The sequence below is a fragment of the Phodopus roborovskii genome, unplaced genomic scaffold (assembly GCF_943737965.1).
Source record: "Phodopus roborovskii unplaced genomic scaffold, PHOROB, whole genome shotgun sequence".
Classification (NCBI taxonomy): domain Eukaryota; kingdom Metazoa; phylum Chordata; class Mammalia; order Rodentia; family Cricetidae; genus Phodopus; species Phodopus roborovskii.
The window spans coordinates 37448699-37463213 of record NW_026126409.1 but is presented as its reverse complement, the minus strand read 5'-3'; the positions used below and the strand labels follow the sequence as shown (position 1 = coordinate 37463213).

The 14515-nt window shown below is 40.3% G+C and overlaps 1 protein-coding gene across 1 annotated transcript in view; it reads right to left on the bottom strand.

Annotated features, from left to right (window-relative positions):
• Positions 1-14515, bottom strand: part of Fat1 (FAT atypical cadherin 1) — a 111982-nt gene that overhangs the window by 59511 nt on the left and 37956 nt on the right. The window contains exon 3 of the mRNA XM_051182317.1: positions 433-747. Within this exon, the coding sequence (XP_051038274.1) occupies positions 433-747 (315 nt within the window). The remainder of the gene's footprint in view (positions 1-432; positions 748-14515) is intronic.

Sequence of the window (14515 nt, the reverse complement as noted above, 5' to 3'; positions counted from 1 at the left end):
GCTTTTACTGTGGAGCAAAATCATAAACCGCTAGATCATTGGTTCTCAACCTTCCTAATGCTTCGAACCTTTGGTACAGTCAGTTCCTTGTGTTGCGGTGACCCTCAACCATAAAATTATTTTCGTTACTACTTCATGACTGTAATTTCACTACTGTTATGAATTGTAATACAAACGTCTGTGTTTTCCAATGGCCTTTTGGGGGTCGTGACTAATAGACTGAGAACTGCTGAGCTATATGAAAGGAAGCCCAAAGAAGTAAGTACAGGTTTGGATTAAATTCTGTTCAAAACTAAAGGCTTATTTTGAATAACTAAAATAAGGGGAGTGACAAAACCAAGAAAGCTCAGCAACAAAGAAATGCTAACTCTTAGTTTTCAACTGGGAGAGTCTACTCATACATACACAGTCCATTTAAAAGTACTGACGTACCTGTTTTAGGATGTATCAAGAAGAATCCTTGTGGATTTCCACTTGTAATTTTGTATGTCAGCTTGTCACTGGAGCTGGAATCTGGGTCAAATGCCTCAATCTGAACCACAGATACATCCTTGGGTGAATTTTCCATTATTTCTGGATAGTACACAGGCTCTGATGTCTGTGGTGCATTGTCATTGACATCCTCCACCTCTATGTAGACCTCTATGAAGGATGACAGGGGTACCACACCTTGATCGGTAGCATAGACTGTGAGCCAGTAGTGGGAAGTTGATTCCCTGTCCAGTCGATCTGAAGTCTCTATAACACCTAGAGAGAAAGAAGTGAACAGAATAAAAAGTTAATAACACCCAAAAAATGCCACTTACTAGTGCATGAACTTCAGCAAGCTACATAATCCCCCTGCCTCAGTTTCCCTTCCTACAGAACTGAGATAACTGCATGCTCCCTGATGATTGATTAGGTATATTAATACCTATGTAATGGTCAAATGTGTATCATATAAAACAAACTACAGAAGTATTTACAATTACCAGTGTCAAGCAAACCATTTTTAAAATGTATGATCTGAATCTGAAGTAGAAGGGATCATCTCATGGTTTAATAATTACCCTGTTTTCCCAACATAAAATTTATGGCTGGCTGAAATGTGTTGGCTTTCATGGAGATTAAGCAGGAAATCAAAGACAAGGCAGAGTCAGAGTTCAGCTCCACTCCTTAAGCCACAGCCGAGGACAGAGACCAGGGGTAACATTCCTCTGAGTTAGACTACCCACCTAACCCTTTAAAAACTGCTAAGAAAAGAAAATGGGAAATTTTTGCAAGTCTAGTGTAAGAGATTGCTCAGATCTCTTCCACACCAAACTTAATATTTTTAACCATCTTAAGCAAACCAGTAATATTATAAAAACATAAATTCTCCGTATTAAATTTTAAACTGCAAAAGCGTATATCATCCTTGGGTATTCAAGATATTTATTCTGGTGTCTCATAAAAAGCACAGTCACTACTCACTTAAAGAGTAAACCGCCCCAGTATCTTGGTTGGCTTTGGGATACAGAGTCTTCTATTGAGATCCCAAATAGAACACATTTTTTTATAGAGAGAATCGGGAAGAGAGAAAGTGTATCACTGCTGAGCAGACAGAGCGAGAGGACTGGTGTTATTTTGGCTCTGTCATGGAAATCAATTAAAACTTTAACTCCAGAATCCTCCCCCAACAAAGTGATTAGAAGTGGAAATATCAACTCTTAAGTAAACCTGGCCTTTCACTTAATGGCACAATCTTGCCTTTTGGCTGCTAGGGTGACTGATCACTGTGAACTGATGACACCTTCAGCAGTCAACACCATACACCTGCCTACACTTCAGAGTCCTCCAGCCTCACAATCACTAAGGTTTCCCATCCGATGCACAATACAAAATCAAAAACCAAAATCATCTAAGTTCAGCAGTAAAACAGTACTTATCTCAACCACTAACCCAGATTATGTATTTAAATTACCAAATAAACTCTTAGCTGTATACAACACCATGTTCTAAAATACAGATATATTGTAGATTGGTTTAGTTGAGCTAATGAACTCTACATTATCTCTTCCTATAGGTAGGTAGGGGTGTGTATGTGTATGTATAAAATACTTAATACCTACTCAGCAATTTTTCAGGCAATGTATGGTCATTAACTACTGTTAATAAAGTATTTGTATTTGAGATTATTTAAATTTCAGTGTTTGCTTATTTGGGGGTAATATCAGAAAACCAGTCACAGCATACTGAATAACCAGACCTAAAGTGAACTACCTTAAGATGAATGTCTACAGCCACTTATGTTTAACAACTGATTACACGCTAAAATGGTTCTTTCCCTCTAACCCAATCTATAGACATTCAGTAATTCAATAATTAAATGACTACATGGTAACTGTTTGCACCTGCAACAAACATATCTTTCCTATCTTCCCTTGTTCATTGCAGGAAGTCAGAGACAGGGGCTGTCTTCCCTACCCGGATACATATTACCAAAATGAAGGGGCTTCTCTCCCGTGCTGCTACTCCATTAAAATGCAATTAAATTCATTGGACAAGTGAAGTATTATTAGAAAATTACAAGTAGACAGACACATGGTGATTACCCCCTGCCTTTCACTTCTAATCATCAAATATTTCATGTTGCTATCCCCCCTGCCTTTTTTTTTTTAAGTCATAGTCCTTTCCATGTAATTATAAACTCATAAAGCAATGGCAATTATATAAGCCACTGACTCTGGGTTTACTCTATGCCAGGCATCATGGCAGTCCTGCATTGTATCCTGTTTCCTCTTTTCAGGCCTGCCTACCCTAGTGTTGCCATTGCCCCTACTTCACAATGGAAAACTCAAGAGATGAGGGACTTTCCCAGGGTCACAGTAAAGGGCAGCATTCATGTGAACTCAGTGCCAGCAAGGCTCCTGGTCAGTCTATTCTGAGAACAACCAGTGGATATATATTAAAAAAAATAATAATACTAACTCTGTGTGAGATGGGCTTCGTATCCCATGCACTTTTTAATGTCGGTATTTGGGTGAAGATTACACAGTTGGGGAAAACTATAAAATACCAGCATGTTATGATGTAAAACTGCTTATCTACTATCCTGCATATTTTCCCCCTAGTCTCATCTGAATAGCCTTCTGGTGAGAACTGGTTCTCCCTGCCCTGTCACATGAGCAAGGGCAACAGGGGTAGGAAGGGCCATATCCCTCTTAAAGTGAACCCCTATCATCAACTCCCAGTTCTGGTCAGGAGGAGAATGGCTGGATATAAATAAAGTTTGAAAATGAAACACAGTGTTTCTGCTTAGATATAAAAGAAAAACAGGGTTGTGTCAAATGTTACTTAAATGATTAAGATTAAGGATGGAGATGCCCACTTTGCTAGGGCATGAAGTCACGGGCTGTGAGAGGCACAACTCCCCAATCAAGTCGGGTAGACAGGAATCCAGTCCGTGCTTTACAGAAAGCCTCATTTCTAAAAAACTTACATACCAGCCATCTAGAAGAATGGCTAGAAATAATGTTTACTCTTTGAGTCACTATGACCCTTTATTCCTCGTACAACCAGTACTTCCTAAAGCTACCACCAGTACAGGGGAAAACCAAAAAATACAACTGAAGCCTTCAAGCCATCGCTGGGTGTGGCTTGAAGTGAAGACAACTGCACTTATTCTTAAACTTTGATTCCTGTTCTTAATTCTCTTGCCTATGAATCAACTTTCATTCCTCCTGGGAGAAATAAAGGACTAATGAAATCTACAGATTTTACTGATTTTACATATCTTTATCTTCAGATTCTCCTAGAGTTTACAGTCTCTTCAACAACATTTTTTCCCCAGCTCTCTCTGTTCCTAGTTACACTTTTCTATCTTTCATTTCTTTGCTTTTAAAACAAAAACAGAATGGTTGCTTTGTGATGAGTTTCCTGCTTCTGTCTCCCAGGTGCTGGAATTATAAGTGCCACCATGCCTGGTTTCCTCTTTTCACCTTTTTAGACAGCAATAACAGTGTGCAACTAGAGGACAGATAAGGCCCAGGTGTCAAGAGGAAGAGGCAACACTGCCTTCTGAGAGAATTCCCTGCAGCCAGATGCAGGGGGGAGGGAGAATCCAGTAAGAATGGGGAGAAAGAAGGGAATTACAAGCTTCTTATTTCATAAGGAATGTAGGACCTGCATGAACGACCAGAGGGACTCGCTATGATGGTCATGCTGAGCACAGGAGACAGGTTCAGACATGTTTCCTCTACGCATTGCCCAGCAGTGTGGCAGAATTGGGAATTGTTCCTTGACTTTAATGAAGTATTTCAGAAGTCCTAAGTGCCCAACTTTCTAACCTTGAGAATACAATAAAGACATTTTCCAAACAGTTGTTAATAAGCTGAACACTCTGAGGAAAGCTGGAAACATGAAACTATTAGCTAAGAATATTTATCATTCCTAACATGCTTGATGGGATTGCAAAGCCACCGCCAGATGTCACTATGGAAACTGACTTTAAATATGCATCTACTGAAATCACTGCTGCACTGAAGGAAAGAAAGACCATGTAGTTTCTAAAAGAGCACTCAGCTGGAACTGGGATATCTTTATCAAATCCCTCCCCTCAAGACTGAGGGATCTACGTGGAAGAGGAGGACGAAAGATGTTAAGAGTCAGAGGTGATGGAGGTTGCCAAGGAGACAGTGTCTTCCAGATACAGCAGGCCTGATAAGCAGCTGAATGTATGCACAAGACCTACACAGGTTTAAACCAGACAAAACCCATGCATTGCAACAGGGGAGTTGACACTAAGTCTCAACCCTAATCAAGAAGTTACTTCTAACCAATACCTGCTGGCAAAAGGAAAATGACTTCTCCAATGGAGGGTTACCAAGTGTATCAACCACACTCCAAGGCAGGCCCTGTGCCCAAGAGTAGGTGGTCAACACAAAACCTACTCCTTGGCTTTTTATTTGTTTGTTTTTATGTAGATGTTTTGTTCTGTTTGAGTATTTTGTCTTGCTGTTTTGTTTTTAACTTATCAAATTGATCCTCATTTTTTGGGGGGTCTGTTTCTTTTGTGGGGAAGAGAAAAGAGTAAGTTGCGTGGATAAGGAGGTAGACAGTAACTTAGGAATTGGGGGAGAGAACAAATATAATCAAAACACTGTATGAAAGAAAATTAATTTTAAAAGTTAAGAAAAAACATAGCTATGTCAGACCTCCTTCCAAAAAAGCCCAATAGATATTTAACTAGGCAGGTATGGATATCGTCATCAGCCCTGATTTTTCCAGGCTTATGGCACATAATACCATTTGCTCAAGTAAACAGTTTAAAGTAAATAAAGCTTTGTGAGCCTGGCTCATTCTGGCTACCACCAAGGCTGGCTTTATGGTTACTTCAAACCCTGTCCTCAACATCCACTACTTTCACCAATTGACACAGTGATCCCAGTTTCAACACAGCAACTTCTGTAAAACAAAGTGAAGTTGCTACCACCAAAAATAATTTAAGCCATCCAATGTCCATGCCCACAGAATACCTCTCTTGTCCGACTTTATTTAACAGACCGTGGCCGTTAATAGGTCCTAGTGCCAGGTTTCGACAAAAAGCTTGTTATTTCTGACTCCTTGGTTACTTCTACTCAAAAATAACTTCAATCTGCAACTTTACACTTACCCCCCTCTAAAACTGGGAGGGGCTGGGGGCGCAGCCTTGTGAGAGCACTTGCCAGAGAGCAGGAAGTCTTGGGTTTGAGTCTCAGCATGCCTCACCCTCCCAACCCCAATCTCCAAACCTCATGTTTTAGTGTCTTTTTTTTTTAAAGATACAAAACAATTAAAGTGATGAAAGATTTGTTCTGGTGCACACCATCAGAATACTACGATCAACTGTCACATGCCTTTTAAAGGAGTGAAATTTTTGAAATCTGATTGCTCTTTAAAATAATCACCAGTTTCACAGACAACATTATTTAATAAAAAACCCTTGAATTCTTTTACAATAGTGATTGATCACATTAGGGGTGTGTCTGTGTGTGCATGCACGTGCCTATGTAAATATACACAGCATATAATATAAAGCATTATATTACATATAATTTATACATATGTAAATATTATTACAAAATATATAATAAATTAGTATTAAGCCGGGCGATGGTGGCACACATCTTTAATCCCAGCACTGGGAAGGCAGGCAGGTGCATCTCTGAGTTTAAGACCAGCCTAGTCTATAAGAACTAGTTCCAGGACAGCCTCAAAAAAACAAATAAGTAAGTAAATAAATTAGTATTATATATAACTTATGATTTTAAACACACACACACAAGATGCCCATGTCTGTTTCAGCCATTTTTGGTAAAGTCATGCTACTGTCCTCCCCCTCCCCCCACAATAAAAAGAAAAAAAGAAAAAGAAAAAGAGAAAGGAAGACAGATTCTGGCAAACTGTGGATGGTTAACATTCTGAAGCAGCTATGTACTCAGTCTACTTTATTGAAGAAAGAAACAGAAGAAACATTTTCAGTATTACAGTAAGAAGCTAATAAGAGCTTATATAATTGTTCATTTTGTACAGAAAGAAGTTTACACAATTGTTTACTTTGTACAGAAAGAAACTAAATTCCAGTACATCTGAAAACAGTATGCCCCCTGTATATACACATTTCTGAAGACACATGACTAAGGAAAAACCAAACACTTTGTATAAGAAATGACAGAAACACCACCGGAAGTGGTGTTTCATGCTTGGAACCTCAGTCAGTACTCAGCAGACTGACAGAAGAAACTGCCACCAAGTTTGACACCAACCTGGGTTCCGGTGTGAGCAAGTCAGGTAACAAAACAAAACAGAAAGGGAAGATGAGGAAAAGAAACAAGGAGAGAAAGAGGAACACAGTAAAATAAGTGAAAATAACCACATGACCTAAAGCCATTTCTTAACTCTTATAGAGCAGACAAAGCGCTGGACAACTAACATCCTACAGAGAAACCCCTCTGTATCTAAGAACACAATCAACCACATATAATTCCTACCTCTCCCGCTGAGCTGAAGACACTACTGATGACCATGTCTCATTTTTCAAAATCACTAATGTGTCATGACTCTCATTTTATAAAAAGCCACTTATACCTGGGAGCAGAGGAAATTCTTGATAAGAATGGCAACTGTAGCAATCAGGTGTGCCAGCCACTTGTGAATAGAAGTTTAACAATGCATATTCTAACACTTTCAACAATTAACATTTCGAAGTATATTTTCAAGAACTTACAATGTTTTAGGTTAACACTCTATTGTCTAGCATCATCATAAATTAATAACTCAAATGAGTTTTTTTTTAAATGTAGCAATGCTCAAGTTTGTTTTTTATTATTACTATTTAGTCTGGCTTCTACACCTTAATTAAAAAATATGTATCTCTAAACTTCCATTAGAAGTGTTGAGGTAGCTTTAAAGTAATCTAAGCAAGCTCTTAGAGGAGAAGCTTGCCAGCCCCACATTAATTAAGTACATAATCTGATTTGGGGTATCATGTTTCAAGTCTGGGGATTTCTTTAATCAGCAGTCACTCCCAGGGCAAGCTCAGCATACCCATGCTTTCCAGCCTTGCAAAGAAATAATTCGACTCTGATTTCCACAACAGAACCACCATCGATAATGCTGAGCCTTGTTGCTTCTGATGACGACTCGCAGGGTTAAACTCTCTTTGGAAGGAGGTTCACCCTTGGGTATGGAAAGTTATGGGACCGCCAATACAAAATGTATTCAACAAACTAATGGTGACATTTCTAGATGTTTGCTGGAAGATTCAGAAAAAGATTTCAATGAACACATTCTCCCTTTGTAGGCTAAAGAATGCACTTCACAAGCACATCCATACACACATACACACATGCATGCATGCATACATACATACATACATGGTCTCTCCATATAATTCCTGCTGTCTTGAACCTCATTATCTAGAACAGGCTGGCCCCCAACTCACAGAGATCCACCTGCCTTTGCCTCCTGAGTGATGGGATTAAAGGTGTGAGACACCAGGGTGCTGTTGCCATCTACTTGGGCAGGTGATCTTTATCAAACCATCAGTGGTTGAGGGGAAATTGCATACCCTGAAGTCTTTCACCACTTGCTATGACCCAGAAGCCAACATCATTAAAATAAGTAGCCCAACTATAAAACAAGCACACCAAGGAGGCTCCGGTGCTTGGTAACACAAGGCAACTAAAGAGAATTCAACCGGATGCCACGCCACCACAACCTCTACAACGTTACTGTACTAAATAAATAAAACAACATATTTAGTAATCAGAACAGATATCATGAGATGACTGTGAATACATTTTCAACATTAAAATACTAAGCAGGAAGTACCCCAGAGTTCTCAATCACAAGCCCGTTATCAAAGTTTATAGCAGATCAAAAGTGACAATTTAAGGGAAACCCCTTGAGAAAGATATGTGAATAGATTCCTTGTTAGTTCTGATGCAGTTCTCAACACTGACCTAACAGATATTTTTAAACTACTGTATGGTTTATCTCCATCAACAACATTTCATGAGGTTTGTATTATCTTGGGGTTTGTTAGGAATAGTCTAGAACTTCACATTACTGAGGATTGCCTGGTTTAATCCAAGCAACAAACATGAAATTCCTACCATGTACCTACCAGGCATGGTACTAGTCACTCAAGGAATTAAGAAAGAGGAAAACTGGGTCCTGTGGGAAGTGACGAAGTGAAAATTAATTCACCAGAGCAGCAGAGCAACTGTTTGAGAAAGGTAACACTGTATTTTAACAACTAGGTACAGTAACAGCTCTCGCACCATATAAAAATGAACAGGGGGAAAAAGGCAGTGGGGGGGGGGTGGATAGAGCAATGAGTTGTGCAATGTGCTCAACTGCTAATATTTTCTAATGTGTGCAAAAGAAATATCTCTACAGATATGGATTATACCATACTATTAAAGAGAGCCACCGCTGTTTCATAAAGGGTTAATTGAAGGAAGGTCTCAGCAGCCTAACTTAAGAACCCTCAAGAATGTAAAAGGCAAAAGTGAAGACTGACTTGCTGGTTTTCCTAAACTAACAACCGCTTAGAGCAAAGCGCGAGTGGATGGGAAACTGTTTCAGTATGAAGAAAGACAAAGCGCTGCATTCAGTGAGTGAAATGTCAGTTGAAACAACCAGTCCTGTGCCAGCCTCCCCAGCTCCTTGCTAAAGAAGGAATGGAATGAGCTAGGGGCCCGCCCCTTCCCAGGCCGCCTAGGTCACTGTCTGCACACACAGAGCTCCTGCCAAAAGGGCCAGTTTTCTCCGGAGTCCTAGAATGCACAAGCAGGAAGGGAACAGAGCTTCTTCTTTCTCTGAGCTTGCTTGGACTCCTATACAACAAAATTTAAATGCAGAAAAGGACGGCAACTGATTTTCTTAAAATAAAACCTAAGATCCATATGCAATTCAGCTGTACAAGAAGCAAGGTGTGTTCCACGAAAACTGAGTGCCAAGTAAATAAAAATTCCACTTGCTTTTTGCTTGTAATAATGAGCCTGTATCAACTCCTACCTTCCTCTCCCACTCCCAAGTAGCAGTTATCTGTTTCTTTTTCTGGCTAGAATCTTTGAGCAAATGTGTAGTAAGGATTTTTTTTCTTTTTTGTTTTTTTTCTCTACTTAAGTGTTTTATTATTTTTTTACATTCCAATCCCAGCTACCCTTCTCTCCTTCCCTCTCAAACCCTCCAATAGTCCCCCCCCCCCCACCCATCTGTTCCTTGGAGAGGGTTAGGCTTCCCCTAGGAAGTCTACTAAGTCTGTCCCATCATCTAGTTGAGGAGGGACCATGGCACCTCTCTACCCCCACACCCCTATGTCTAGGCTGGGCAAGACTTTACTATAATAAAGCAATTTCTCAATTTGAAAATTTCTGTTTTCTACATGTCGAACAGAAGTAATTTATGGGATCTATTCACACGGTGTTAATATCCAAAACACTCATTTTTGCTGTCAAATACCAAATCTCTAAGAATTAAAAAACTTTTAACTACTTCACAGACACAATCAGTTACTTGGTAGAAACCTTGACTACCATATTTTATACCAGCAAGCTCCTCAAATTACCTCAACTGTCTCTACATAAAGATCTCAATTCAGTATAAGTTTTGATTACACAGATCTAGGAATTTTTGTTAAAACAAAGGAGTCTTTAGGAGTCCATTATGTGTTGTTTTTTGTTGTTTTGTTTACTTTTCCAGACACTGTTTTTCTGTATAACAGCCCTGGCTGTCCTGGAACTTACTATGTAAGTCAAGCTGGCCTCAAACTCAGAGATCCACCTGCCTCTGCCTGGGATTAAAGGCCTGCACCACCACCACCACCACCACCACCCAGACACTATGTGTTTTCTAATCTACATTTTTCATTGGTAAATGACATATTTTGTAACTGAAGATTTCTAATTTGATATTTTAATGACAAAAGATAGTATAATAATAGACTCTAAAATTATTAAGTAATCAAGAGTGAAGGAATCTAGAGCAGGCAATATACACTCACAAACCCTCAGGACCAAGATTTCTGAGCATGGATTGTGGTGTGTAGATGCAAATTATCTAAAGTACACTATTTTAAGCAGATGGGAATCAAATCGTCAAGTTCTCACAAACAATGAACTCCATTAAAGAGGGGAAGAGTTTTTGCTGGCCCATTTGTTTAGAGACCAAGAATACAATTCTTAAGACATGAAGAGACAATTTCAGAACACATTGATGGGGCTGGGAAGCTGGTTCAATTGGTAAGGTGCTTGCCAAGTGATCATGAAGACCTGGGTTCAGATCCCAACAGCTACATGAAAAGCCACTCACACTGTGTGTGCCTATAATCCCCTCGCTGCCAGCAGCAGACATGGGAGAATCCCTGGCGCTTGATGACTAACTAGCTGGTCCCACCCATTCAGTGAGTTCCAGGCTCAGTGAGAAGCCCTGACTCTCACAGACTCCCAGTCAAGAGAGTACTATTTGACTATCCCAGAAGAAAATAATTTCATCCATACTGGCCTCAAGAGCCACTCCCCTACCCCTATCATCTACTTTAGTCACTGCCAAGTTTCAAACTAACCAAATCTGTTAAACTCATCCTTAGGGTAAACATTATTTTCCCTATGTAAGACATCACATAAAGGAGATGGGAGACATTACAGGAACCCTTCTAGAAGAGCTGAGAGAAAACCCAGGCTGAGTGGGACAGTGATGGTGCACACCTTTAATCCCAGCACTCTGGAGGCAGAGGCAGGCAGAACTCTGTGTTCAAGGCCAGCCTGGTTTACAGTGAGTTCAGGACAGGCTCCAAAGCAGAGAAACCCTGTTTCAAAAAACCAAAAGAGGGAGAGGAGGAGAGATAAAGAAAAAGAAAACCCAGGGCTTTGTGAATGCAGGAATAAAAATCACACACCTCCAGAGTGCCTTCTACATATTGCCTTACCTTCTGCTACTAAAAACTGCACTTGCTTCTAATAGGGCTTTTATGAATTCTATGCATGAAGACAACTTTTCAGAAATTAAAAACATGTTTCTCAGAAAAAAAAATGTGTTTTTAATGATATCATTTTAAATAGCTAAAACCAGCAATCTTACTTATAAGGTTTATATCCAAAAGAGGTAAACTGGTTTGGTATACCATCCAAACTGAAAGGAGCACGCACACACACACACCATTTCCCATATACATTGTTATCAATGAAGGCAGAGTACCACAAAAACTACCCATGGGGCTTCCAGGACAACACATGGGCAGCAGTTAGGAAGGGAGTTCTGACCTCCATGCACAGAGTAGACAAGTAGATGTGTTCTGGAAAGACCTGGCTGTGATGCAAACAGTCAGAAGAGACACAAGAGCAATGCACCCCCTCCCCTCCCCAGAACAGTCTCACACCACAGCCTCAGGTCTCAGCCTGCTCCAACCTCATGCCAAACTTGCAGCCCTACAAGCAGGCCTGTATGATGAGGCTACAACTCCTTCTGGCCAGATAGTATCTACAAACAGCTGTCTCTTCACAGAGCTCACTGGAGCTCCAACTTTTAACTCCTCCCTAGCAATCCTTCCCCAGCCAGTCATTCCATAGAGGCACTGAAGGCCACATACCGCCATCACACTGCAGCTCTGTTTATTGTCCACACAATACCCAAGCTCAAGGGGGAGTGTGGGGAGCATCTGCAAGAGCATGGCGTGGCTTTCATCCAGCCTGCTCTCTAGAAAGCAAGCTTCATGAAGAACTCAGCTCTGTGTGCCTTGGGTCTACCTTGTCCACTGAAGTCTGCAGCATCTAAACAAGGTCTTTCAGGAGGAGGTGCCCATAAATGCTACTTACTCAGAACAGAAAACATGAGCAGAGAGCTTTCCTTAAGACAGTGGTCCTCAACCTTCCTAATGCCTTGACCCTTTAATACAGCTCCTCAAGTTGTGATGACCCTTCCCAGACATATAATTATTTTGTTGTGACTCTGTGACTATAGTTTTCTTACTGTTATGAACCATAATGTAAATGTCTGATATGTAGGATATCTGATATTGGAGCATCCCTCTCAAGGGGATGAGACCCACAGGTTGAGAACTGTTGCTCTGAGCCTTCCTCCCTTTGCAATTTCACCTCTGAAATTCTCCCAACTCTTCCTTCACTTTGGAAAGGTGCTGGTGTTGTCTCTAAAATGTTCCTGTCCCTTGTGAACACATAGCACCCTCACCCACATCTCCCCTACAGCCCCTCCCTGTCACTGGTCACTCCATTCTCATTTCCCAAGACCTCCCACAGGGCTCTGAGCTAATTCAATAAACAAGGTAACTGTTTTCCAGGTACAGGGCCACCAAGGATCACTGGCTTTTAGACTTGGTTTTTCATTCTTCCTATTCTCTGTAGTTATTCATTTCAGGAAAAAAATGGAGATATCCATGGGGATAAAATATCTGAAAATGGTTAAGTTCTCTCTAAAATCTTTGAAGACAAAAATAAAATCAGATCACAGAATATTGCACAACAATACAAGAAAACAGGATTTTCCAGTTTTTAACGGTGATAGCACAATAGGACGATTATTTCATTAATTCCATTGAGATAATAATACATAGTTATTCCATGAGTCACTTATGCAAATAAGCGGGGAAAAAAAGTAAAGGCCTAGCTAGAACTACAAATACATGCCACCTCCTCAAGGAAATAAGACAGTATTTGTTTACTGTATTAAAGAATGTGTTATCTGTAAGAAGCCCTTCTTTACACAGGAATCTCACCTGCTCATGGAAATGATTGTGCATTGTGTATTTGAGGGTAGTAAGGTTCATTCTGTCTTAAGCTATCTAATCTAGACGTCTCCCCAACTCTAAGTACACCTAGGACAACATGAGGCCCCTCTGCGTGTCTGAAACCTTGGTTAGGGGGGCAAGGTTAGCTGTGTGAGAACATGATTTTACAAATCCCCTGATGGCTCTCTTATAAGACTCACTGCTGTTCTGTGCTTCATCCCTTGAAAAATGTGCCTTCTACACCTGAGAGTTCCAAAGCAAAGGAGGGGAGCCCACACTTGGCCCACATCGGTAGAATGAAATGCCTTCCACTCTCTTTCAGGAAGCCTGAAACAGTCACCATGAATTTCCCAAAGCAATCAATAGCCTTGCTCAAGGGAACAGCCAGATGTTAATCATTAACTTTGGGATAAGACAGGAGAGACAAAAGCATTAATGGCATCACACAGACACTTTCTGGCAAACAATGGGAGCAGGGTAACAATTCAACAAAAATGTAACAACTGTAAACAAAATGGTGACCTCTTATTAAACATAGACATGGCTTTGATTTAACATTTGGCTTTTGGTTTAGACTGAGTGGAAGAAAGGTCAATAACTTCCCAAGTTGCCAGCTCTGTTTATATCCAAAGCCAAGCTATGAATTCGGGAATTAAGCAGCCAATGAAACACTGTGTCTTAAAGGGGGTGGGGGGGGGGAGGCCAACCAGTACCCTCTATAATCCCTTGGGCAAGAAAGGTGAAGCCCACACTGCACAGACCCAAAGCCAAGATGACAGCTGTAACCAAGGAACACATTCCACTCTTATCTCCCAGCCCTTTGAAGCCCTCACCTTTCTCTCATTAAGGAAGGGGCACTTCAAGGGCACCCACTCTCCAGCAAATAACGCAATCCGAAAAGGCAAGAGAAGGGAGAACAGACCCTAAATTTCACAAAGGAATAAACTGTACCAAACCAGGGCATTATCTGTGGCCTTACATATTCTGATAGCAGAAAGCCCTTTAGAACTGCAATCAGAGCATGTTAAGTGACCACTATTGTGAAAAAGCAATTTAATCTACACTGATATTTGTTAGATCATAAAGTAAAAGCCTAGCAATTCCCATTTCAACTAAAAAAATCTTCATATTCTTAAATGCAGATTTTTACAATTAGGAAAATTTTGTGGCAGCATTAGTTGTCCTTTATTCTCTGATAGAGTATGTGCAATCAACACATTTTACTCTGATTAACTTCTCCTTTGCATATATTTATAGGTTCCTTTC